The sequence below is a fragment of the Salmo trutta genome, chromosome 14, assembly GCF_901001165.1.
Source record: "Salmo trutta chromosome 14, fSalTru1.1, whole genome shotgun sequence".
In the NCBI taxonomy this organism is placed as follows: Eukaryota; Metazoa; Chordata; class Actinopteri; order Salmoniformes; family Salmonidae; genus Salmo; species Salmo trutta.
Genome location: NC_042970.1, coordinates 41,104,428 through 41,132,271, shown reverse-complemented (window position 1 = coordinate 41,132,271; position 27,844 = coordinate 41,104,428). Strand labels below are relative to the sequence as shown.

The following is a 27,844-nucleotide window of genomic DNA, read 5'->3' as shown; positions in this document are numbered from 1 at the left end:
GCTTGGAGATTCCATCCAGCGACCTTTCGGTTACTTGCCCAACTCTCTCAAGGCTACACTCTTAGAAAAAAGAGTTCCAAAAGGATTCTTCAGCTGTTCCCATAGGAAAACCGTTTTTGGTTCCAGGTAAGACACTATTTTGTTTCAGGTAGAAACCTTTTGGGTTCATGAAGCATGCTCTTAGGAGAGGGTTCTACATGGAACCCAAAAGTGTTCTTCTCGGAACCAAAAAGTCTTCTTCAAAGGGTTCTCATTTTACATTTTTCTATGGGGACAGCCCAGAGAACCCTTTTAGGTTCTAGATAGCACCTTTTTTTCTAAGACATGAAAGCTTTGTTGTAATATATAATTGCTGTTCACTATTACCTCATGAATTCCTTCACTTGTTTTTCAGGATAACTGATTTAGGTCATCTGAAAAGGAGGCTGTACCTATCCACGGTTCATAAAGAGTTCTCTGCTACACCCTTGCATGCAAGGATACCTTTAGGTCTGAAACGCAACATTGTGAGTATTGCCCTCGCCCCCACCGCTACCATAAGTACAATATATCGAGGCTGTTGCTGACTTAAGAAAGGTCTGCCAATTTCTACCAGCTCGAAAGATACTATACCAGCTTACAATTCTAGGGAGAGAGAACATTTTTGTAATGTTATCTGTAATGTTCTCCTGATGTTTGAGTGTCCATCTATTTCAGCAAAAAACCTTATGCGAGCCTATTTAGCATGTTTTGGTGTTAGAGTTAGGACAATTCCTTAATGTCAAACATAACTTACCATGTTACCATGTTCTCAGAATATTCAATATTAACGTTCAAGACACGTTTCATGGGACGTTGCAAGAACATTTGCATGTCCTGTTTTCTGAGGGTTAGGAGAATATTCCATCAACATTACACCAAACATACACAGAACATGGTGCCATGTTCTCCAAATTTAAGATATTAATGTTATAGACACGTTTCATTGTAACATTGCAAGAGCATTCCTGTGTTCAAAGACATTTAAAACATAGGACATTCTGTTATGGTCCCCTGGAGGGTTTTGTTTAGTTCCCGGGTTGTTCCGGGTGACGTCCCCAAATACGTTTTTCAGGATGTCGCCTGATGGTCCCAAAGAAACGTTTTTCCCCCAAAAAAACCTTTCTGAAGGTCCCCTGGTTGGAAAAATGTATGGGATTATATATTGTACCAGGTATATATTGTACCAGTCAAAGGTTTGGACACCTACTCATTCAAGGGTTTTTCTTTATTTTTACCATTTTCTACAAATAACACATATGGAATCACGTAGTAACCAAAAAAGTGTTGAACAATCTAAATATATTTTATATTCTTCAAAGTAGCCTTCATTTGCCTTCATGACAGCTTTTCACACTCTTGGCATTCTCTCAACCAGCTTCACCTGGAATGCTTTTTCAACAGTCTTGAAGGAGTTCCAACATACTGTATGCTGACCACTTCATATGCTGAGCACTTGTTGGCTGCTTTTCCTTCACTCTGCAGTCCAAACCCCAATCCCAAACCATCTCAATTGGGTTGAGTGATTGTGGAGGCCAGGTCATCTGATGCAGCACTCCATCACTCTCCTTCTTGGTCAAATAGACCTTACACAGCCTGGAGGTGTGTTGGGTCATTGTCCTGTTGTAAAACAAATGATAGTCCCACTAAGTGCAGACCAGATGTAATGGCGTATCGCTGCAGAAAGCTGTGGTAGCCATGCTGGTAAAGTGTGCTTTGAATTCTAAATAAATCACTGACAGTGTCACCAGCAAAGCACCCTACACCATCACACCTCCTCCTCCATGCTTCACGGTGGGAACCACACATGCGGAAATCATCCATTCACCTACTCTGCGTCTCACAATGATACAGCGGTTGGAACCAAAACTCTCAAATTTTGACTCATCAGACCAAAGGATAGATATGGTGTCCTTTAGTAGTGGTTTCTTTGCAGCAATTGAACCACGAAGGACTGATTCACACAGTCTCCTCTTGATGTTGAGATGTGTCTGTTACTTGAACTCTGTGAAGCATTTATTTGGGCTGCAATTTCTGAAGCTGAAAACTGTAATGAACTTATCCTCTGCAGCAGAGGTAACATCATAGCCCCTGGTTTTTGCGACTGCATTTGAAGAAACATTCAAAGTTCTTGAATATTTCCGGATTGAATGACCTTCATGTCTTAAAGTAATGATGGACTGTCGTTTCTCTTTGTGTTCTCAGCTGTTCTTGCCATAATATGGACTTGGGCTTTAACCAAATAGGGCTATCTTCTGTATACCACCCCTACCTTGTCACAACACAACTGATTGTCTCAAACGCATAAAGAAGGAAATAAATTCCACATATTAACAAGGCACACCTGTTAATTTAAATCCATTCCAGGTGAAGCTGGTTGAAAGAAATCCAAGAGTGTGCAAAGCTGTCATCAAGGCAAAGGGTGGCTACTTTGAAGAATTTCAAATGTAAAAAAATATTTTGATTTGTTTAACACTTTTTTGGTTACTACATGATTCCATATGTGTTATTTCATAGTTTTGATTTCTTCACTATTATTCTAAAATGTAGAAAATAGGAAAAACCTAAAGCAAAACCCAGGTATGAGTAGGTGTGTCCAAACTTTTGATACTGTTTAGTGACAAATAAAAACAGTTAAATACATGTAAAAAATATTTTAAAAAATGTTTTCTGATCTTTCCTATATCTCTAAGGATAGACACTTCAGAACAAAGTTCCTTTCGATTTTTAGGGGGGTGGGGGGGACTATCTGTTGTTCCATGTAGTGAATCTCTTTCTTATTCAATGCGTTTGTATGGGCTAATAGCAGTAAGGCCAAATAAAAAAAAAATCTAATTCATTTTTGATACTTCATGGGGTCTTAAAAATTCAAAATCAAATAGAAAAAGGATCTTTGGTATGACCTTTTTATTCCATATAGTTTAGTAGAACAATCACAGTAAGGTACTTAATTGTTACCCACAAATTATTTGATATTGAGATAAAAATGTCTGCATTGGACCTGTAAAGGAATGTTCTCTAAAGTTATGGGAGCATTTGTTGTTAGCTGGGATATTGCTTCAACAAACTTTTTAACAAAAAAACAGGGACAAGGAGGACAGCTGTCGACTGTTTAAATTGCTTTAGATCGTCTGAACAAAACAATTTCCTTCTCTTCCCTCTTTTCTCATCTCTAGTGGTGCAACATGTGCATCGACCTTGTGTCATTCACCAGTGAGCTGTTTAAAGGTGCAGGGTTCTTATCCTTGGATGGAATCACTGTCTCTGCCAGCTGTAAGTTACGGAGAATCTTCACCATGAAGACTGAGCCTGCAGGGGCTTCTGATGGAGGTAAGACATTCAGTCAGTCAGTCACACCAGAACACTCTAAACGCTCCATCATGGCTAGACATGTCTTCTTAATTTTTGTCCATTCCATGGATATTAAACTGTATATTTTTATTCTGAAGAACATTAGGCCTTTTTGAAAATCGATGCTTGGCCTACCATGGTAGGTTGCTTAAACAGTCATGGTAAGCCGATGTGTATCATGTGAGAACTGATATGGCACAGCAACACCTTGAGCTGCAGATTACTGGTGTGTGTGTGTGTGTGTGTGTGTGTGTGTACACCCACTACACCGCCTGCTAATTCATCTGGAAAATGGATAGGCCTGGATTTTTTATTTTTATGAATTATAATTCAAAAGCTTATTTTCTCTTCCTTGAGAAAGCCAATACCTCCATGATTATGTTTTCAGCTAGATCACTTTTGGTTTATTTCATTCTCTTGTTTCATGCTTAGTTTTTTGTTTTTGTTTTCCCTCTGTAGACCTATATATTGGTGGAAATGGTCCCTTGGACTCGATCCCTCGGAGCTGCCAGTTTCCCCCTGACGTCCACCAGGTGATCCAGGTAAAGAACATGGAGAGGCTGAGACTGGCAGACCTGAAGACTTGCCCTCTCAACTCTGAGTCTGGTGGGTGAGACAACACATCTATGAAGTAAATAGATAAAGAACCTACTACATCCCTTCTGTGAGGTGTTGAATACAAGTAAAAAAGAAAGTTGCACACTCAAAATCATGTGTGGGTGTGACTTTCTTCATTTGAGAGAACAAATGTAACCATATTGCACTCTGTGTTTATTTCTAATCCCCCTCTTTGGTTGGAACAAGCACGTTATGGTTGGGATAGAGCTTGTTCATCTGAGTTCTTGAGTGTCAATACCTGAACAAGTGATTGTCCAATAATAGTAACAATAACCCAGTAATACAAAACAATCAAATCAAGTCCTGTATTTATTTTCTTCAAACAGTTCAAGGCTATGTCCATTTTGTTCCGTCTTTGACCAAGAAACAAATAATAATTCACTTCAATTAATTTCCATATAAGCCAGACTTTTCCATTTGTTTCAAACAGACACCAGTAATTCTCTGAAATTGGTTTGCCCTTTCTGGCTCCTACTGTTTTTGTTTCTCTGATTGGATATGCTTCATGACTGGCTAAACTCAGCCTCAGACCCCCACATCTAACCAAAGTAAACATAGTCCCATAGTTGCAAACAGTTTTCCATTTATTGAAAGCAGCATATTACAAATCTTTATCTTTGAAATGTAAAATGTGTTTTGTTTTTCAATATGCCCATAACATGTTTAAACACAAATAAACAGTCGAATATAGATTGTGCTTTTCCAGACACTTTTGTTGCGTGTAATCATGTGCAGATAGTTTGCTTGTCTCACATGGCTTACATAATAATCTGTCAGTTCAGTAATCTCCTGTTGATTCCTGAGCTGCTATCACAGATGGTATGTAAAGTCTAATAGAGTTTCTGAGGGATTAAATACATAAAGACAGGGCCTTAAAGGCATACCCAGGAAGACAGCATCATCAGAGTACAGCAATGCCCATTGAGATTATGTGGCTTTACATAACCATTCCTCCATAACTTTGAAAGGCGGTCAAAGTTCCATTGTTGTTGTTTTGTGTAAAACATTTTTTTTTGTTTTATGGTTGAAAGCAATGAAAACCAGAACAGGCAGTAAGCAGTACTTTAAAGGACTTGTCTTTATTCTCATCTAAAAGCTTCCACTCTGCTGCAGGCGGCACAGTGTGATTGTTACACTCTAAAACCCAGGTGGCCTTTGGAATTTGGCTCGCACATCACCCCGCACCTGTACACCCAGAGAGAGAGAACAGCAATTATATGTGTTTATGAGGGAGAAAGACATGCGCCAGTGATTCAGCAGCCCCACTCTGCTCCCCTACAGACAGACAGTACCTCTGTGGCCTTTTTATCAGCGCATATTTATTTGTTCTGACAGCTGTCTCCAGCATGTTGAGTCACTTGGCCGTGCCATTAGAAATGAACAGTAATCACATGCATACACACACACACTTGGACGCATGCATGCATGCATACACACATACACACACACACACACACACACACACACACACACACACACACACACACACACACACACACACACACATTCACACACATGCAATGCACACAGAAATTAGTCCTCATAATTGGTTGGTCGAGTTATTAGCATAACATGCCTAATAATGATTAAAAGGGATTGCTATTAAAGTAGACATCCAATCTAATTGCGTAAAAAAGACTGTTGCTAATTACTGTTTCTTGAGTTTAGTACATTCGTCAGCCAAACAGCAAATTAAAAGATTAAACATTTATAGAGATTTTTTGTTGTTGTTGAGAGAGAACAGTTGAACCAATTTCATGCTGGGTTATTGTATTTTCACCAATGGTGTGACCTTGTCTTTGGGTTCATCCAATTATCACTAGGCACTTTTCTATGGAAAAGTGTAGGCGGGTTGTTCCCGTTTGGGCAGTGTGGTGAAGAAAACCTTTATTTCCCCTAATTTTAACATTCTGTCATGACGAGCACATGTTCAACTTAAAAAAATAAAATACAAATCTCAAGAGGTTATTATTATTATTATTATTTATTTGTTATATGGTAAGTGCCTATTAAGTGCCAAAGAAAGTAACGGTGTTGAACGTAACAGAGTTGACGATTTCATCTTAAATCAGCCATAAATCCCCTTGTGACAGGGGGAATGGAAGCTTGTTGTGTGCAACAATTAGGGGCAATTGAATGCAAACTTCACAACAATAAAATATTGTGAAAAAATTATTGCCTGTCTATTTATGGGAAACAGGGTTGACGTGTAATGCTCGACCCACTCAGTTTTCCACCACAAAACCAGAAAATTGCAACATAAAGTAGAACCAGCTCACCTGCTTTGACTCATAGATTTGAATTGTTTTTACATTCCAGTTATTTAGCAGACCCTCTTATCCAGATCGACCTACAGTAGTGAGTGCATACATTTTCATACTGGTTCCCTGTGGGAATCGAACCCGCAACACTGGTTTTGCAAGTGCCATGCTCTACCAAGTGAGCCACACAGGACTGATGTTTAATGCTTCTTTTGAAAAATAATATTTAAATAGGAATAGTTTCACATTTATTATTAAAATGAGTTGTTTTTTTAACCTTAAAATAAATCAATAATCACATTAAATAAATAATAATCTTCAGAAACTACTGTATCAAAGCAACAAAATAACAAGGGGTTTACAAAAATCTGATTTACTAAATTTTCCATATGGTCTATATTAAAGAGCACTTCATTTAATATAACAGGCTATTAAAATCCAATATTGGTGCATCATTTTTCTTAAAATATCAAAAGGTACTCATTTTGTGGAACGACCCAGGCCTGTAAGTTTTGGTGTTTCAAACCAATCAGACTCAAGCTTCTGCATTTATATAAAGGAAGCTATGGTGCTTATTTCCCACTCCCAATATTCCTCCGATTAGTTATACCACAGTTTCCGTAACATAACTACAGTTGAAGTCAGAAGTTTACATGCACCTTAGCCAAATACATTTAAACTCACAATTCCTAGTAAAAATTCCCTGTCTTAGGTCTGTTAGGATCACCACTTTATTTTAAGAATGTGAAATGTCAGAATAATAGTAGAGAGAATGATTTATTTCAGCTTTTATTTCTTTCATCACATTCCCAGTGGGTCAGAAGTTTACATACACTCAATTAGTATTTAGTAACATTGCCTTTAAATAGTTTAACTTGGGTCAAACGTTTTGGGTAGCCTTCCCCAAGCTTCCAACAATAAGTTGGTTGAATTTTGGCGCATTCCTCCTGACAGAGCTGGTGTAACTGAGTCAGGTTTGTAGGCCTCCTTGCTCGCACACGCTTTTTCAGTTCTGCCCACAAATTTTCCATAGGATTGAGGTCAGGGTTTTGTGATGGCCACTCCAATACCTTGACTTTGTTGTCCTTAAGCCATTTTGCCACAACTTTGGAAGTATGCTTGGGGTCATTGTCCATTTGGAAGACCCATTTTGCGACCAAGCTTTAACTTCCTGACTGATGTCTTGAGATGTTGCTTCAATATATTCACATACTTTTCCTGCCTCATGATGCCATCTATTTTGTGAAGTGCACCAGTCCCTCCTGCAGCAAAGCACCCCCACAACATGATGCTGCCACCCCATGCTTCACGGGTTGAGATGGTGTTCTTCGGCGTGCAAGCGTCCCCCTTTTTCTTCCAAACGTAACGATGGTCATTATGGCCAAACAGTTATATTTTTGTTTCATCAGACCAGAGGACATTTCTCCAAAAAGTAAAATTTTTTCCCCCTGTGCAGTTGCAAACCGCAGTCTGGCTTTTTTATAGCGGTTTTGGAGCAGTGGCAACTTCCTTGCTGAGTAGCCTTTTTTGCCACTCACACATGACATGAAATTATCCCGCACGAATTCCCCAAACAAGAAGACAAACTAAATACCCCCCCACTAAATGACTAACAAGGAACAGGTGCGGACCTAGACAGACAAAACCAAAAGACACAGAAACATAGATCGGTGGCAGCTAGTAGGCCGGCCTGCCCGACCGGGGAGGGGCGCCACCTTCTGTGGACACTGTGACACTTTCAGGTTATGTCGATATAGGACTTGTTTTACTGTGGATATAGATAATTGTGTACCTGCTTCCTCCAGCATCTTCACAGGGTCCTTTGCTGTTGTTCTGGGATTGATTTGCACTTTTCGCACCAAAGTACGTTCTTCTCTAGGAGACAGAATGCGTCTCCTTCCTGAGCGGTGTGACGGCTGCGTGGTCCCATGGTGTTTATACTTGCGTACTATTGTTTGTACAGATGAACGTGGTACCTTCAGGTGTTTGGAAATTGCTTTCTGAGGTCTGATTGGCTGATTTCTTTTGATTTTCCCATGATGTCAAGCAAAGTGGCACTGAGTTTGAACGTAGATCTTGAAATACATCCACATGTATGCCTCCAATTGACTCAAATTATGTCAATTAGCCTATCAGAAGCTTCTAAAGCCATGACATAATTTTCTGGAATTTTCCAAGCTGTTTAAAGGCACATTCAACTTAGTGTATGTAAACTTTTGACCCACTGGAATTGTGATACAGTGAACTATAAGTGAAATAATCTGTCTATAAACAGTTGTTGGAAAAATTACTTGTGTCATGCACAAAGTAGATGTCCTAACCGACTTGCTAAAACTACAGTTTGTTAACAAGAAATTTGTGGAGTGGTTGAAAAACGAGTTTTAATGACTCCAACCTAAGTGTATGTAAACTTCCGACTTCAACTGTATGTCCGTTTTTTATCAATCTTGGTTGAAAGGGGTTTAATTTTTGTTTGTAAATGAATTATGTGCAGAGGGGTGCTAGTATGCCACTGTAATATCAAGCTCAAATCCATATGTTAAGTCAGCTGGAATCCATTTGCAATGTCAGGATATCACTGCCTTTTACATAGGCGGCGTTTGTCTCTTGCTATGTTATTCTTAGCCTTGAGTAATATTAATGAAACAAAAATAATTGCAAAGTGGTGACTGTGTGAGAAACAGTTTAATAGTAATAGGCTGATATGCTACATTAAGCCTATGTGTAATGTGTTTCGTGCTGGTTACTTGAAAATTACACAAAACATCCAGACATCGCTGTTGATCATTATCACAGTCACGATCACTATCTATTTTCCCAGTATTACATTGAAAGAGATGATCCTATGTATTATAAACATTGATAACAAATGAGTATCCAAATGATCCGTTTATTTTTGTACCTTCCAGATCAGTCAGGCAGTGGCAGGGTAGCCAGTGCTGCTCGAGGCCCCAAGATCCAGCCGGACGCCTCCCACATCGCATTTGGGTCGAGGGTTTTAGGACCCCCTCCACTGACCGGAAGGAAGAACAGTGGACTCTCAGAGGGACAGGATGGGAGGACACAGGACGGGAGGACACACCGGAGCATGAATACGGTAATATTCCCCAGAGAAGGGAGCTTGCTGTCCAAACATGGGTTGATTTCATATATAAATATATTGCATGGGAGCGCTAGAGTCTCTCTTTTGAATACCCACATGAACACATTTATCATACGATGTGGCTATTGCATTTACCAATAGTGTGAAAATAAGTGTTGGGAGCTGTTGTTATTTTAATGTAACGCTGGCCCACTCTCCAAACATAAATACCATATCCACTTTTTGAAGAGCAAACTTTACTCAACTAAAGTATTTTAGGTATTCCTGCTTTTGTATCTCTTTTTCTCTGATAGTTTCATGACGATAAGAATCAACGGATGTTGCCTTGAGGCACTGGAAGTTATTTGAGTCTTTGACGCATTCTGAACTATTTCTGTATTATTATCCGCCTGTAATATCTCCCATCATTGGAAAGCCAGTGCTGTGTCTTCTAGGACGCCCGGTGAGAGATCCGCTCTGTGATCCTCTATTGTTTGTTTTTGCTTTGCAGTTTCTGTCTTTAGTGCTCTGATTTTATTTATGTTTTATAATATTTTTTAACACCTCTCTCTCTCTCTCTCTCTCTCAATTCAATTCAAGGGGCTTTATTGGCATGGGAAACATATTAACATTGTAAATAGTAAACATTACACTCACAAAAGTTTAAAAGGAATAGAGACATTTATGGCTATGTACAATGTTGCAACGATGCGCAAATAGTTAAAGTACAAAAGGGAAAATAAATAAACATATGGTTGCCCTTTTCTTGTGGCAACAGGTTGCCAATCTTGTTCTCTCTCTCGCTCTCTCTCTCTCTCTCTCTCTCTCCTTCTTTCTCTCTGTCACAGGGGTCTGTCTCTGGTGCAAGATCAAATAGAACAGCTGCTTCAGAGAGACATCAGGATCATGGAGACTGGAGCGAGAAACAACCTGGTCCCGGTAGCCAGAAGAATGACTCTGTTTATGAGCTGGCAGGTAAGGACAACACTCTGTCGTCTGTTCCACACAACGTCAAGTAAAAATGCCATAGACATTTACATTCAGCTCAAATGCTCAAATCAACCCACAACATTGTTTTACATGTCCGTGTTAGGTAACCTTGTTGAACGGGATGTTAGGACAATACTTTTAGAACATAATATTTGAAATTGTTCAAGCTTAGAGAGATGTGGCCGCAGCCATGTTGAAACAGCGTAATAGGAATGGTAGAGCGTCCGCTCGCCTACTTTACTCATGGCGTTTGGTGTCCGTTCAGCGAGCAAGGTCTAGCTGTGTTAAACATTACAGTAGTTTTGACATGGGCATCGGCTCATACTGTGTTTGCCAGCGAGCTAGCTAACAGCAAACAAGGTTAGTAAGCTAGCGAACTGCATGGTAATAAAGTCACTTTTGGAGGCAGATCGTGTACACTATGCATGAAACGGTATTCAATATGGTTTGCAGTCAGGGACTTCACTGCAAACCCAGTAGAGGCTAACAAGCTAGCTGGGCTAGAAACAGCTGGCTAGAAAAAGGAGTACTGAAGCTAGCTAGGTGTCTGATCTGAAAGATTTATCAACAGACATGTCGGGTTGTTAACAGTGTCCACTCGTATTAAATCAATTGCAGCTAGTTGTAAGATTTATGAGACCAAATTATGTTTCTAATGTCCATAGTGAAATCCATAATCCACAGTAAAATCCTGCTCTGTAGCAAGCTGTTCCGATAACGACACTAGCATGCAAAATCTCCATCAAAGATAGCTGAGCTTGCCATGGTTTTGGACTAGCTGGCTATGATAGCCCACAACGCACAGTATAATGTTTCGGTCAATTTATCATGTCATATCACCTAGTTTAGGGATCATCAACTAGATTCAGCCGTGGGACGATTTTTTTCTTGAGCAGATGGTCAGGGGGCCGGAACATAATTACAAATCATTTGTAAACTGCAGATTGACCCACAAGAAGCACAAACGGATATAATATTTAACTAAAACAGAATCATTTCAAACATTGCTTACATTTGTTGAAATGTATGCATTCACTACTGTAAGTCGCTCTGGATAAGAGCGTCTGCTAAATGACTAAAATGTTTTTAAAAAAAAAAAGGTAAAAAAATGTGTATGCGATCGCATACTGTATATCTCTTTATTACGGGTGGGAATACATTGGAACAGATTTCCAAAATTAAAATCACTCTAAGCTGATTTGCAGGTGTTTTTACAGTCTTTTATGTCCAACAAGAAAATATATATATTTTTAAATAAAACACTTTTTGTTAAATATTTTTGCTCAGAAAACAAAAATAAATAAAATCACCCGCGGGCCAAATTCGTCCAGTGGGCCGCCAGTTGGGGAACCTTGACCTAGCTAGTCTATAACAGGAGAGCCTTCTAAAAAAGGCACTTATTTTCATTTTTTATTTATTGTTGTCAAAATGAAAGCTACTAACATGCATTGTAATCTGGGCTGCATGTCAGATGAACCAATCAAGTGATGTCGTTGATGACACATTATCAACATGGCAACACACAGTCATGGTTAAGAACAAATTATTTTTTACAATGGCAGCCTGCACCGGCCAAATTGTTTGCCATCCTATGGGACTCCCAATCACAGCCGGTTGTGATACAGCCTGGATTCAAACCAAGGTGTCTGTTGTGACGCCTCTAGCACTGAGATGCAGTGCCTTAGACCGCTGCGCCACCCGGGAGCCCAAGTAGTCAAATGATTTTCAATCATTTTAACATAAATATGAGTTTTTCAGCAGTTTTAAGGGTAGGAACATGCTTCTTTATCACATTTGGTTATCGAAATCGCCTTAACTTACTAAAATGTTTCAGTTCATCTTTAATACTTTTGTCATTAAGCAGACACTCTTAACCAGAGCGATTTACAGTGCAATCATCTTAAAGTAGCTAGGTGAGACAACCATATATCACAGTCATAGTAAGCAGGAGGGGGTTGTGGGATTAATCAAGATATTTTTTGATAAGGTATGTTTTCAGACGTTTTCAGACGATAGGGCTTCCAGATGTCTGTCAGTATTTGATCCCACACTGTAGTGTCGACTGTTTTCATTAGCATCAGCAAATCTCAAATCATTGTAACAGAAATTCAAGCGTGAACTGAGAGTTTTTTATAGGCCATTAATAATGTGCATGTCACACTACTACAGAAACCATACATTCATTCCACAGTGTGCTTCCCACACTGACCAATAGTCACAGACATGACTTGGAAATTGTGATTTGGCAAAATCTGAAAAACAACTTCCTCCTTAGTTTTGCCTAGCTTGCTTTATTCAGCCCAGTTTGTCGAATTACTGCTCCCGTAAGAGAAGTTAAATCAGTGTATATTTAATGTACTTTCAACAGCTGTCCTTTTCCACCAAGCTAACTAACCGTAAACACTGGTTCATTAGTACAATGGTATGACAGAATCATTGACTCCCCAACGTTCATCATAGTTATGGTTTCCCTTCTCAATCTGAGTGCGTAATTGAAATATTACATAAGTATGTCTGGTTAGCATGCTCCTTTATGCGATAGTAATTCAGTCGCACACTGACTCTATACACTCACTGACCTAAATTCTAATATATTAGACTTGGTAATGCAATATGTTTGAAGTGTGATGGAGTGTATAAGAAGATCATTAAAATATCTAGCTTTAGTTGTGCATAGCTAGCTTTATTTAGTCTGCTGCACTCGCTATTGATGGATTGGATAGAGCTCGTTTTCTGAAATACCTTTTATTGAGAATGGAAGATGGTTTTACTGTGGCATACTATTCAGTACTCCGTAAGCTGTTCCGCTAGCCATTAACAAACTGTTATTTGCTGTTCTAAAGTTGCATAATGTGTTTGTCAGGCTATTATTGTGACGCGTGTTTTGAATGTAACCTCTTCCCTGTACGTTGTGTAACGTACAGGGAAGCCAGGGAGCCTGCAGCCGCGCCCACCTAAAGACAGAGCGTCATCAGACAAGGCGGGGTCCAGGAAGCTACGGGTCCACAGTGCAGGGAAGGAGAAGTTGGCGCCTGGCTCAGGTGAGCTGTGTATGTATTATGAAAGCTTTAGAGAGCCTGTCTGTGTGAACTGGATTGTGTGTCTTGTGTGTGAAATGTGGTGGTCTTAGGGTAGATGTCTTCTTTTCTGTTGTAAATTGGACCCATAGACCCTGGACTTATCCACCATGGAGACAGGAACCAACGACGTTTGACCCCCAGTGAGATGAGTGGAGACCAAACAGCAGGTCAGACACTTCTCTAAACTGACACACTTTTAAAATGGACACAGCCAGGCTCCGGTTAGTGCTTCTGTTTCTGATTTGGGAGTGAAGTGAAGACACTTTAACCCCTTTATCCAGTTCCTACTCCAGAGCAGACATTCAAACATCATAATCTGGAGCTACAGTATGTGGCAGATGGCTTATCTGGCATGACATTTCCAAGGATGGTTCTTACCAAGATTTACTTCCATCTACCTCAATTAATTGGCAAGTTTGGCCAACTTTAGCCATTAGTATATTTGGCTCAGTAGTTCCCAGCTACAGTAATAGTACCCAGCTTCTGAAGTCTCACCCATTTCTACACATTTTATGCAGGATCATTGCTAAGGCTATGAAATACTTGTCTGAGTTTTTTTTTGCTCTAAGCACGTTTATGGGCTGTTCCCATCTCCAAAAGCCTGGAGCAGTCCCTGTGCAGTGCAGGAGGCAGCACTGCAGCCATCTCCTCTAACTCTCAGTCTAAGCGCAGTACGTTCATTAATGGTAATGGCACATTAAATAAGAGTCAGAGGGGGAAGTCCCGTGGGTTTGGCTCAGGGCCTTCCACACAGCAGCACAATTAGAAAAGGTGATTATACTGTTGAGACAAAAGTGCACTGAATGTTCATAGACACTTCATACCGCTGAACTACTAGGCTGCATCCCAAATGACACACTATTTCCTGTATGGTAAGTAGCCTCATAGGAGCAGGAGTCAGTAGCTTGAGGCAGCTTGATATACAAGTACACCCCTTGGACAGGACAATAGTCTATCACAGGGACTTACTCCCAAGCAGAGAAGCATCAAATCAAATTCAGATTTTAAAAAAAATATTTTTTTATTTCACTTTTAGTTAACCAGGTAGGCCAGTTGAGAACAAGTTCTCATTTACAACTGCGACCTGGCCAAGTTAATGCAAAGCAGTGCGACAAAAACAACAACACCGAGTTACACATAAACAAACGTACAGTCAATAACACAAAAGAAAAGAAAAATAGAAAAATCTATGTACAGTGTGTGCAAATGTAGAAGAGTAGGGAGGTAGGCAATAAATAGGACCTAGAGGTGAAAATAATTACAATTTAGCATTAATACTGGAGTGATAGATGTGCAGAAGAAGAATGTGCAAGTAGAGATACTGGGGTGCTAAAGAGTAGAAGGGTAAGTAATAATATGGGGATGAGGTAGTCGGGTGTGCTATTTACTGATTGGCTGTGTACAGGTACAGTGATCGGTAAGCTGCTCTGACAGCTGATGCTTAAAGTTAGAGAGGGAGATAGATTTTTGCAATTCGTTCCAGTCATTGGAAGCAGAGAACTGGAAGGAAAGGCAGCCAAAGGAAGTGTTGGCTTTGGGGATGACCAGTGCAATATACCTGTTGGAGCGCGTGCTACGGGTGGGTGTTGCTATGGTGACCAGTGAGCTGAGATAAGGTGGGGCTTTGCCTAGCAAAGACTTATAGATGACCTGGAGCCAGTGGGTTTGGCGACGGATATGTAGTGAGGGCCAGCCAACGAGAGCATACTGGTCGCAGTTGTGGGTAGTATATGGGGCTTTGGTGATAAAACGGATGGCACTGTGATAGACTACATCGAGTTTGCTGAATAGAGTGTTGGGGGCTATTTTGTAAATTACATCACCGAAGTCAAGGATCGGTAGGACAGTCAGTTTTACGAGGGCATGTTTGGCGGCATGAGTTAAGGAGGCTTTGTCGCAAAATAGGAAGCCAATTCTAGATGTAATTTTGGATTGGAGATGCTTAATGTGAGTCTGGAAGGAAAGTTTACAGTCTAACCAGACACCTAGGTATTTGTAGTTGTCCACATATTCTAGGTCGTAAAAATGTTATGCGCCAAAAACAACAGACCTTACCGTGAAATGCTTACTTACAAGCCCTTAACCAACAATGCAGTTCAAGGAAAAGAGTTATATATTTACTAAATAAATTAAAGTATAAAATAAAAAGTAACACAATAAAATTACATAACAATAACGAGGCCATATATGGGGGTATCGGTACAGAGTCAGTGTACGGGGGGTACAGGTTAGTTGAGGCAATTTGAACATGTTGGCAGGAGTAAAGAGACTATGCATAATTAACAGCGAGTAGCAGCAGCGGGGGGGGGGGGGGGGGGGGGGGGGGGGTGCTCCGGTACCGCTTGCCATGCGGTAGCAGAGAGAATAGTCTATGACTTGGGTGACAGGAGTCTATGACAATTTTTTGGGCTTCCTCTGACACCACCTTGTATATACAGTTGAAGTCGGAAGTTTACATACACTTAGGTTGGAGTCATTAAAACTCGTTTTTCAACCACTCCACAAATTTCTTGTTAACAAACTAGTTTTGGAAAGTCGGTTAGGACATCTGCTTTGTGCATGACACAAGTCATTTTTCCAACAACTGTTTATAGACAGATTATTTCACTTATAATTCACTGTATCACAATTCCAGTGGGTCAGAAGTTTACATACACTAAGTTGAATGTGCCTTTAAACAGCTTGGAAAATTCCAGAAAATTATGTCATGGCTTTAGAAGCTTCTGATAGGCTAATTTACATAATTTGAGTCAATTGGAGGCATACATGTGGATGTATTTCAAGATCTACGTTCAAACTCAGTGCCTCTTTGCTTGACATCATGGGAAAATCAAAAGAAATCAGCCAATCAGACCTCAGAAAGCAATTTCCAAACACCTGAAGGTACCACGTTCATCTGTACAAACAATAGTACGCAAGTATAAACACCATGGGACCACACAGCCGTCATACCGCTAAGGAAGGAGACACGTTATGTCTCCTAGAGATGAACGTACATTGGTGCGAAAAGTGCAAATCAATCCCAGAACAACAGCAAAGGACCTTGTGAAGATGCTGGAGGAAACGGGTACAAAAGTATCTATATCCACAGTAAAACAAGTCCTATATCGACATAACCTGAAAGGCCGCTCAGCAAGGAAGATGCCACTGCTCCAAAACCGCCATAAAAAAAGCCAGACTACGGTTTGTAACTGCACGTAGGGAGAAAGATCGTATTCTTGGAGAAATGTCCTCTGGTCTGATGAAACAAAAATAGAACTATTTGGCCATAATGACCATCGTTATGTTTGGAGGAAAAAAGGGGACGCTTGCAAGCCGAAGAACACCATCCCAACCGTGAAGCACATGGGTGGCAGCATCATGTTGTGGGGGTGCTTTGCTGCAGGAGGGACTGGTGCACTTCACAAAATAGATGGCATCATGAGGAAGGAAAAGTATGTGGATATATTGAAGCAACATCTCAAGACATCATCAGGAAGTTAAAGCTTGGTCGCAAATGGACAATGACCCCAAGCATACTTCCAAAGTTGTGGCAAAATGGCTTAAGGACAACAAAGTCAAGGTATTGGAGTGGCCATCACAAAACCCTGACCTCAATCCTATGGAAAATTTGTGGGCAGAACTGAAAAAGTGTGTGCAAGCAAGGAGGCCTACAAACCTGACTTCGTTTCACCAGCTCTGTCAGGAGGAATGGGCCAAAATTCACCCAATTTATTGTGGGAAGCTTGGGGAAGGCTACCCGAAATGTTTGACCCAAGTTAAGCAATTTAAAGGCAATGCTACCAAATACTAATTGAGTATATGTAAACTTCTGACCCACTGGGAATGTGATGAAAGAAATAAAAGCTGAAATAAATCATTCTCTCTACTATTATTCTGACATTTCACATTCTTATAATAAAGTGGTGATCCTAACAGACCTAAGACAGAGAATTTTTACTAGAACTAAATGTCAGGAATTGTGAAAACTGAGATTAAATGTAGTTGGCTAAAGTGTATGTAAAATTCCGACTTCAACTATAGGTCCTGGATGGCAGGAAGCTTGGCACCAGTGATGTATTGTGCAATACCCCCTACCCTCTGTAGCGCCTTACGGTCGGATGCCGAGCAGTTGCCATACCAGGCGGTGATGCAACCGGTCAGGATGCTCTCGATGGTGCAGCTGTAGACCTTTTTGAGGATCTGAGGTCCCATGCCAAATCTTTTCAGTCTCCTGAGGAATAGATGTTGTGCCCGCTTCACGACAGTTTTGGTGTGTTTCAACCAGGATAGGTCCTTAGTTAATTGGACACCAAGGATTTTGAAACTCTCGACCCGCTCCACTACAGCCCCGTCGATGTAAATGGGGGCCCGTTCGGCCTTCCTTTTCTTGTAGTCCACGATCACCTTTGTCTTGCTCACATTGAGGGAGAGGTTGTTGTCCTGGAGGTCTCTGACCTCCTCCCTATAGGCTGTCTCATCATTGTCAGTGATCAGGCCTACCACTGTTGTGTCGTCAACAAACGTAACGATGGTCTTGGAGTCGTGCTTGGCTACACAGTCGTGGGTGAACAGGGAGTACAGGATGGGAGTAGGAACGCACCCCTGGGGGGCTCCGGTGTTGAGGATCAGCGTGGCAGATGTGTTGTTGCCTACCCTTACCACCTTGGGGCAGAAGTCCAGGATCCAGTTGCAGAGGGAGGTGTTTAGTCCCAAGGTCCTTAGCTTAGTAATGAGCTTTGTGGGCACTATCAGGTACCATTTACAGTCTTTGGTATGACTTGGCCTGGGATTGAACTCCCAACCTTCCAATCTCTGGGCGGACACTCTAACCAGAAGGCCACTGAATTAATATTCCAAATGTAGTAAATATCAATCAAATGTAGTGATAAAGCCCTTCTTACATCAGCTGATGTCACAAAGTGCTGTACAGAAACCCAGGCTAAAACCCCAAACAGCAAGCAACGGAGGTGTAGAAGCACGGTTGTCACGACTTCCTCCGAAGTCGGTTCCTCTCCTTGTTCGGGCGGCGTTCGGCGGTCGACGTCACCGGTCTTCTAGCCATCGCCGATCCACCTTTCATTTTCCATTTGTTTTGTCTTGTTTTCCCACACACCTGGTTTACATTCCCTCATTGCTTGTCGTGTATATAACCCTCTGTTCCCCCAATGTCTGTCTGTGAAATTGTTTATTGTCAGGTTGGCACGCTTCCGGCTGGTTTGCACCGGGTTTTGTTTTGTACCCGTGCTTTGTGGCAGCCGGTACTTTGTACTTGGTTGTTGTACTTTGTGCTGCCTCACTTGTTCTTTGGGCATTTGTTTTATGACGCGGTTGCATTCTGTTCAAATAATTGCCTCAGTAAAGTGCTTTGTCCACTCATCTCTGCTCTCCTGCGCCTGACTTCCATGCACCAGCTACACCCATCGTTTGACAACGGTGGCTAGGAAAAATTCCATAGAAAGGCCAGAACCTAGGAAGAAACCTAGAGAGGAACCAGGCTATGAGGGGTGGCCAATCCTCTTCTGGCTGTGCCGGGTGGAGATTATAACAGAACATGGCCAAGATGTTCAAATGTTCATAGATGACCAGCAGGGTCAAATAATAATAATCACAGTGGTTGTAGAGGGTGCAACAGGTCAGCACCTCAGGAGTAAATGTCAGTTGGCTTTTCATAGCCAATCATTCAGAGTATCTCTACCGCTCCTGCTGTCTCTAAAGAGTTGAAAACAGCAGGTCTGGAACAGGTAGCACGTCCGGTGAACAGGTCAGGGTTCCATAGCCGCAGGCAGAACAGTTGAAACTGGAGCAGCTGCACGACCAGGTGGACTGGGGACAGCAAGGAGTCATCAGGCCAGGTAGTCCTGAGGCGTGGTCCTACGGCTCAGGTCCTCCGAGAGAGAGAAAGAAGGAAAGAGAGAAAGAAAGAGCGAAAAAGAGAGAGAATTAGAGAGAGCATACTTAAATTCACACAGGACACCGGATAAGACAAGAGAAATACTCCAGATGTAACAGACTGACCCTAGCCCCCCGACACATAAACTTTTGCAGCATAAATACTGGAGGCTGAGCCAGGAGGGGTCGGGAGACACTGTGGCCCCGTCTGACGATACCCCCGGACAGGGCCAAACAGGCAGGATATAACCCCACCCACTTTGCCCTTAGCACAGCCCCCACACCACTAGAGGGATATCTCCAACCACCAACTTAGGGAATAGGGTTTAATTTGGGAAGCAGCCGTAGAGCCTAGCTAGCTGAAAGTATTAGGATTCATTATAGTTACGTTTGGTCTGATGAGAGTCACTTGAACATAGTGGATGGATGGGCTCTTGAGTGTGTGAATCACAGGAGTTTGGAGACACCTTAATTGGGAAGGATGGGCATGTGGTAATGGCTGAAGCGGAATAAGTGGAAAGGTATCAACATCTAACACATGGTTCCCATGTGTTTGATACTATTCCATTCGCTCCATTCCAGCCCTTATCATGAGCTGTCCTCCCCTCAGCAGCCTCCACTGGAGTGAATGGACATGATGTGTTCCAAGTCTGGGCCTCCTAAGTGGGCCTGGACTCCATTGGTGAACATTTCACAGCATACATACACATACAGCCAATGTCACTGTCTGCAATAAGCCAACGCTACTATTTATCAGCTTGGATGACGTGCAGTCAGGCCTCTGGAGCAGTGTGTTCCTGCCTGGGTGTTTTCTAATGCCAGGGCCTGTAGACAGACCCCATGGGCAGAGGTATGGGTGTGTGAGCGATGATTCTGCAGCAGAATGGCGCCCACACTACTAATGATGTCGTTTGTGTGCCGGCGGGTGAGCCCCGCTCTGCCAAGGCGAAGCGTTTTTCTCCCCCAGTCCCTGCCTGCATACCACAGACAAATACATTCGCAATCGTTTTCAATGCTTCGGCTTCCACTTCTGCATATTTGAAATGCTCATTAAGGCATTATGCCTCTATTAACAAAAACCTGACCAAAATATATACATCTATGCAAGAGTGGAAATTAACGCAGGCCCGCTTTTGGCAACCATGGCATAATCGAATTCATTTCATTCTGCCATACTGTGATTAGGCAGTAGTTATTTGCATATATGAAAATGAACCCAGGCAGGCAGGGAACAGCAGGAGGTTTTCCTGATGATGAAGAAATGAAGATGGATCCATTGATCACTGTAATAAGATCTCTGTCATTATTCTGGATTCATCATTACCATTGCTCGTTGGCTCAGGAGGAGTGTCTTACACAAGAGGCTTGGGCAGTGCATTAGCAGCCTACGCACTCTGATATTGAATACTCCTTATGGATTGTGCAATCCATTCACCTGAGGTTAGGCATTGTGTTTTCATTGTATGAAGTTAGTAAGGTGGAACTCTTTAGTTTTAGTATCAATGATACAGTTGTAGCTAACGATCGCGGGACGAGCAAATTGAGTCAACAAGAAGCATTGGAGAAGACAATCAGAGCAGTCTCATGTTTTTATTGACTATAAAGCTGTTGTTGTTGTTGTTATTCTTCTCTTAGACAAGTTGTTGTCTCCCAGACCTGTTGACGAGGACAGAGCCTGTTTGGAGCCCTCCAAATCTTCTCCAGAGCTTCTGTCTGGCCAGTCGACCCCTGTCCCTGACCTCCCCCCATCACCATTACCCCTGCAGGACTCAGACAGTGATGACAGTGAAGGGGAGAGTGATGTGGATGAAGTCTCTGAGCCTCAGTTCTCAGTGGAAGACGTGTTCACCTTCTCTTCTCGGCCCCACTCAGCCAAGCGAGGCCAGGGACAAGGACATGGAGACCAGGGACAGGGCCAGGAACATGGAGAGACCTGCTGGACTGAGGAGGCAGCTCAGGCCACTGACACCTACGGCCAGCAGGACACGGGAGGGCACAGGGGGGCCAGACCAGACGACGACTTCCTAGCCAGTGAGAGTGAGGAGGTATGTCTATGTGTCTCAAACGACTGGGTCTGTTCCATATTTGCTGGAGGATGAAGAGCACACACACACACACACACACACACACACACACACACACACACACACACACACACACACACACACACACACACACACACACACACACACACACACAAGACCCTGTGCCCCCAGACACAGTCCTCTCAACATCATTGCTTTTCTTCTTCAAAACATTTAGTTGCTCTGGTACATTTAGCTTCAATAGAAACCTCAATAAATACCTCAATAGAAACCTCTCAGAGATTGTACAATAGAAACCTCTCAGACCCCCCATGACCTTCAGATCCCCTGAATAAGCAGTCCTACCACCGCCACACAACAACTCCAGTAGGAGCTGCTTCCTGAAAGCAATTGTTTTAAACGGAAAAAAGTTATGAGACACTCTATGGGCAAAGAAATGGATAGATTTTAAACTTAACCAAAGCATAAACTAAGTGTATATAATAACTAACTATACTCTTAAATCCTATATCTGAGACCATTAGTTCAAAGTGATTGTGATGTGTTATTGTCTCACCTACTTATCTTAAGATGAATGCTCTAATTGTAAGTCGCTCTGGATAAGACCGTCTGTTAAATGACTCAAATGTAAATATAAAATGTAAGAAAGTGTTTACACAGCAATGTATCCCAGTAATAAAGAGCTGCTGATAAAGAGCTGCTGAGGAGAATTTTATAAGTAATGAGTACAAAGACTATTACCGTTAGATGTATTCAAAGGAAAACGAATTGTCTTGACTGGTTTTAAATTTAAGAAGGAATATAATTATTCCGATTTAAGACTTTCATTAATAGTCAAATTCAGAATAAATGACTGGTCCTTGAGGTGCTCATTGTTCTTTTCTTGGCTTGGCCTAATGGATTCCACAATGAGAGAAAAAAGCGGTGAGGGTCAGTTCTTTTATACATTCAGTCCATTTCTATGTGAAAGAAAAAAAATATTCAGTTAATTTTTTTATGGGTCCTGTATGAGAAATATAATTCAGTTTGTTGTGTGAGAAAAATATCACTCAGCTGGCTCAGACCAGTTAACTTCCATTCGAATTGAGAATATATATTGTTCGTCCTCAATTCAGTTGTGTGTGAGATAGAGAAAGATAATTTAGTTGTTGTGTTGATCCGTCCCTCTCTCTCTCTACTGTCCTGAGGGAAATCAGTTTCATCTTCAACATACATATGCTCTGCTACTGTTAATTAGGCCACTTTGATTGATGTCTCTCTAACTGTGTGTGTGTGTGCGTGTGCGTGGGCGTGTGCGTGTGTGTGTGTGCGTGTGCGTGTGCGTGTATGTGTTTTAGCTGCTCTGCTAGTCTAGAAGAACACATTGTAAAACCTCTGGAGCTTTCTATTTTTCTTTCAATTCCCATCTTGTTCTGTTTGCTTGTTTTCAGCCAGTCATCTTACTCTGGGAGACCAAGGTTAATTTGAATAAACAACAGACTAGACAGTAGACACACAGCATGTTTTAGGTAATTCATGGGTTCAAATATTCAACATCACAACTTACTACCATATCCACAGGTAGTCCCAGTTGGCCTTAAAAATTTTTTTTTTATTAAACACTAAAAATAGCTTCCTCTTCTCCCTAACCTACAGTACCAGTCAAAAGTTTGGACACACCTACTCATTCAATGGTTTTTCTTTATTTGTACTATTTTCTACATTGTAGAATGATAGTGAAGACATCAAAACTATGAAATAACACATATGGATTCATGTAGTAACCAAAAAAGTGTTAAACAAATCAAAATATATTTGTAATTCTTCAAAGTAGCCACCCTTGATGACAGCTTTGCACACTCTTGGCATTCTGTCAACCAGATTCATGAGGTTGTCACCTGGAATTAATTTAAATTAACAGGTGTGCCTTGTTAGAAGTTCATATGTGCAATTTCCTTCCTTCTTAATGCGTTTGAGCCAATCAGTTGTGTTGTGACAAGGTAGGGGTGGTATACAGAAGATAGCTCTATTTGGTAAAAGACCAAGTCCATATTATGGCAAGAACATATATTTTATATTTGAGATTCTTCAAAATAGCCACCCTTTGCCTTGATGGCAGCTTTGCTCACTCTTGGCATTCTCTCAACCAGCTTCACCTGGAATGCTATTCCAACGATCTTGAAGGAGTTCCCACATATGCTGAGCACTTGTTGGCTGCTTTTCCTTCACTCCTTCACTCGGTCCAACTCATCCCAAACCATCTCCATTGGGTTGAGGTCAGGTGATTGTGGAGGCCAGGTCATCTGATGCAGCACTCCATCACGCTCCTTCTTGGTCAAATAGCCCTTACACAGCCTGGAGGTGTGTTTTGCGTCATTGTCCTGTTGAAAAACAAATGATAGTCCCACTAAGTGCAAACCAGATGTGATGGCGTATCGCTGCAGATTGCTGTGGTAGCCCTGCTGGTTAAGTGTGCCTTGAATTCTAAATAAATCACTGACAGTGTCACCAGCAAAGCACCTCCACACCATCACACCTCCTCCTCCATGCTTCACGGTGGGAACCACACATGCGGAGATCATCTGTTCACCTACTCTGCGTCTCACAAAGACATGGTGGTTGGAACTATAATTCTCAAATTTGGACTCATCAGACCAAAGGACAGATATCTACCGGTCTAATGTCCGTTGCTCGTGTTTCTTGGCCAACGCAAGTCTCTTCTTCTTATTGGTGATGTTCTTGCCATAATATGGGCCTGGTCTTTAACCAAATTGGGCTATCTTCTGTATACCACCCCTACCTTGTTACAACACAACTGATTGGCTCAAACACATTAAGAAGGAAAGAAATTCCACATATTAACTCCCAACAAGGCACACCTGTTAATTTAAATGAATTCCAGGTGATTACCAAGAGTGTACAAAGCTGTCATCAAGGCAAAGGGTTTGACTTTTTTGGTTACTACATGATTCCATATGTGTTATTTCATAGTTTTGATGTTCTCACTATTATTCTATGTAGAAAATAGTCCAAATAAAGAAAAACCCTTGAATTAGTAGGTGTGTCCAAACTTTTGACTGTCACTGTATGTCGGAACCAAAAGACAGATTGCCTAAAAAGTGTAACTTGCAAAAGACATAAAATACAATGTTACCAATGAGGGAAATCAGATTATTCTTCCTTATTTATTCCATGTGTAAATCTGTGTCGTTGTATGTGTCGAACTGCTGTGCTATATCTTGGCCAGGTCGCAGTTGTAAATGAGAACTTGTTCTCAACTAGCCTACCTGGTTAAATAAAGGTGAAATAAAAACATGTTTTAAATACATTCTACTAGATAATTAATTCATATGGACATACTTTTTCAGAGTTGTCCACATTCGATGCCTCATCCTAGTTTGATCATGCTTAATAAATGGCCATGCCAGAGGTGTTGACTCTAAACAGTGTGAGGCCTCTATCACACCACTGACATCAGTGCCCCACTCAATGACTTATGATTCTGAGCATGAAACAAAAAGTAGCAGAAGAAAAAGATGAGAGAGAGGTAAAAGGGAGGAAGAGGAGGAGTGAAGAAGTGTCAATGGGGTTTGGGCTAGGAGTCAAACTTAACATGCCCTATCACCAGGTTGTCCTCATTAGTGAACCAGGAACCAGAGCCGTCTGCTTTCAAGCCAAACCTACCGAGACCATTAGCCGGGATTAAAGCTTAGCGCTTTACACTACTTTAAAGCCATTTTAGCCTCTGCCATCTAAGCAAGACTAATGTTGAGTCTTTTCAGATAGCCTGCTGCCATAGTTAATTGCAAGTAATTTGGGACGTGGGATACCAGCCCACGGCTAGCCACCAGTATGGAATCGTACAGTACAGCCATAGCAGTTTATTAGCTAGCTGGCCGGCACGCGCATTCTTTTGCAGTCATCTGTGACAGGTTGCGCTATAATTCCCTTCTTGAGGCAGACATCTTTTTCTTTCAAGGTGTTGCGTCAGTGCCTCCTCTGTCCTTTTAGATATGCCTGCCTGGCTACCATTACTCATATTCTAATAATAAAATAAAAAAATAAATCCTATTTTTAAACTGTTCCTCTCTGTTTCTCCCAGGAGGAGACCTCTAGGTTCCTCTATCAGAGGTCCAGTGTCCCCCCCATCCCTGGTACTCCTGGTGTTCCCCCCAGCTCCACCCCTGGTGTCCCCGGATCATCAGGCCTAGATGGGGACACTCCGCCCAGAGCATGGCCTGGGTCCAGTGGGTTCAGTGGGTCCAGTGGGTCCAGTGGTGCAGACCGAACATTTACCATAGAGCGAACCCTAACCCAGCCTGGTAAAACCAGGCTGGCTCCCCACACTGACTCCCAAGCACACAGGAGAACATTAGAGGTGCCTGAGATGGTCCCAACCCGCTGCTGGTCACCCTGTCAGGGTACCAGGCAGGTGCAGAGACACAGCAGTCTGGGCCTGTCTGGACCTGGGGGAAGAGGAGGGGGAGCGAGCCAGACTCAGGACAGGAGCAGCAGCAGGACATCACTGAGCAGGAGATCTCTACGAGAGATCATCCCCCGAGGAGACGCCACATTAGACAAGGTTAGGTACTGTCTGTCTGCAGCCAGGCATTTAGTATTCACAATCACATCCTTATTATCACACTGTCTTCGTCAGAAGCTCTTACCTGCCCTGTGGGACAGAACAGAAGCACATGATTTACCAAGAGAGAGAAAGTTCTGCTGTTAACTCCGCCATCTTCCATTTCCTCCAATACTTCTCATGTTATAATTAAGTGAGCAGCTGTCAAGTGACCATCAGTCCTGACTGTCTCTTGCCACTCTGGGATGGAGGCCCTGGGTGGAAGGGAGGCCCTGGTTGGGATGAGAGGGAGGGAGCCCCTAGGAGAGAAGGATGAGGGGGGAGGGAGAACCTGTCTGAGAGTCTAATTGAGCAGCCAGCCACATGCCTGATGCCACAACCGACAGGGATTTACAGTTGTCAAAGCACATCAGATGTGCCACCGTGTGATTCCTCCCCAAGACAACAGACGCCTCATCAGTAACTTCAAGTTATAGCCTAGTAGTCACATATACAGGACATGGATGTATCACATTCAAGTTATAGTCTAGTAGTCACATATACAGGACATGGATGTATCACATTATAGTCTAGTAGGGTAAAGACCAAGACGCAGCGGGAAAATATTTACTCATCTTTTTTATTTGATGAAGAAGGAAAACACAATAAACGTATACAAAACACAAACGAACTGGACAGTCATGTCAGGCACACAGCTAAACAAGCACAATCTCCCACAAAATCCCATGAAAAACAAACTCCTAATTATAGGACCCTCAATCAGAGGCAACAATAACCAGTTGCCTCCAATTGAAGGTCCAACCCCAATTAACTAAACATAGAACTACAAAAGAACATAGAAATATACTAACATAGAACAATGACTAACAAACCCCGGACTAATAAATCAAATACCCCTCTACCTAAACACATACACAAAACACACCCTGAACCACATAAAACAAACACCCCCTGACCAAACTACAATAACAAATAACTCCTATACTGGTCAGGACGTGACAAGTAGTCACATGTACAGGACATGGATGTATCATATTCAAGTTATAGTCTAGTAGTCACATATACAGGACATGGATGTATCATATTCAAGTTATAGCCTAGTAGTCACATATACAGGACATGGATGTATCACACGCTAACAAGGGTGAAAGGATAGCATGTCCGCATATTTTCTCTTCAGTCTGCCTCATGTTTTGCTTCTTCAAGCTGAGATTCCTACTAGCTACTTGTGCCTATAGTACTTTATTTAGTTAAATCTAGAGTTCTCTGTGATTGTTTTTCTTCAGTGGTCTGTGTTCACAGTAGTATACTGTATAGTAGTTTTATCAATAGAAAAGCACTGCAATTTCCTGGATTTTCCCCCTCTGAAAACATGTAGTTACTAGTCTGCCTGTTGAATTGTCCCAGACCAGCTTAAAAGAAATCTCTGTTTTGACACAGATAGATACAGTGAGTTTGTCTCTGCCCCTTGTTGATCCTCATTCTCCCACAGACATATCGCCAAAGCTTAATAATAGATAGAAAACAGGGAATCAGTGGCGTGGGTGGAGGGATACACAAAGAGCGAGGGAGTGAGAAGAAAAGAGGGAGCAGAGTGCATGTTGAACGAGGGATGTAGAATTATCACTGGGAACTGTAGGAGAGAACAGTCATTCCGCTTGACCTCTCACAACAGAAGAGAGCCCACTGTTTAATTAAAGATGCGGGCTGTGTCCCAAATGGCACCCTATTCCCTGTGACGTGCAATTCTTTTAACCAGGGCTGTGGGCAAAAGTAGTGCACTATATAGGGAATATGGTGCCGTTTGGGACACAGACGGGAAAGTCTGAAAAGTCTGAAGAGAGTTTTCAGGAAAGAGGAAAGGTCCCTTTTGACAAAGAGTGGATGTGACAGTCATGTGGCTGCCTGCTTTGTGCCAGTCTTTCTTTTATGGTTGGGGTTGACTCCTCTCTGATGCTCAAGTGGTT

General features: G+C 41.9%; 1 protein-coding gene across 3 annotated transcripts in view; it reads left to right on the top strand.

Moving 5' to 3' along the window:
* cfap20dc (CFAP20 domain containing) overlaps positions 1-27,844 on the top strand; it is a 55,104-nt gene that overhangs the window by 11,368 nt on the left and 15,892 nt on the right. For all 3 annotated transcript variants that reach the window (XM_029775883.1, XM_029775885.1, XM_029775884.1), the window contains 8 exons: positions 395-506; positions 3,195-3,348; positions 3,829-3,975; positions 9,158-9,345; positions 10,179-10,305; positions 13,245-13,361; positions 13,490-13,567; positions 20,907-21,316. In XM_029775883.1, coding sequence (XP_029631743.1) covers positions 395-506; positions 3,195-3,348; positions 3,829-3,975; positions 9,158-9,345; positions 10,179-10,305; positions 13,245-13,361; positions 13,490-13,567; positions 20,907-21,316 — 1,333 coding nt within the window. The remainder of the gene's footprint in view (positions 1-394; positions 507-3,194; positions 3,349-3,828; positions 3,976-9,157; positions 9,346-10,178; positions 10,306-13,244; positions 13,362-13,489; positions 13,568-20,906; positions 21,317-27,844) is intronic.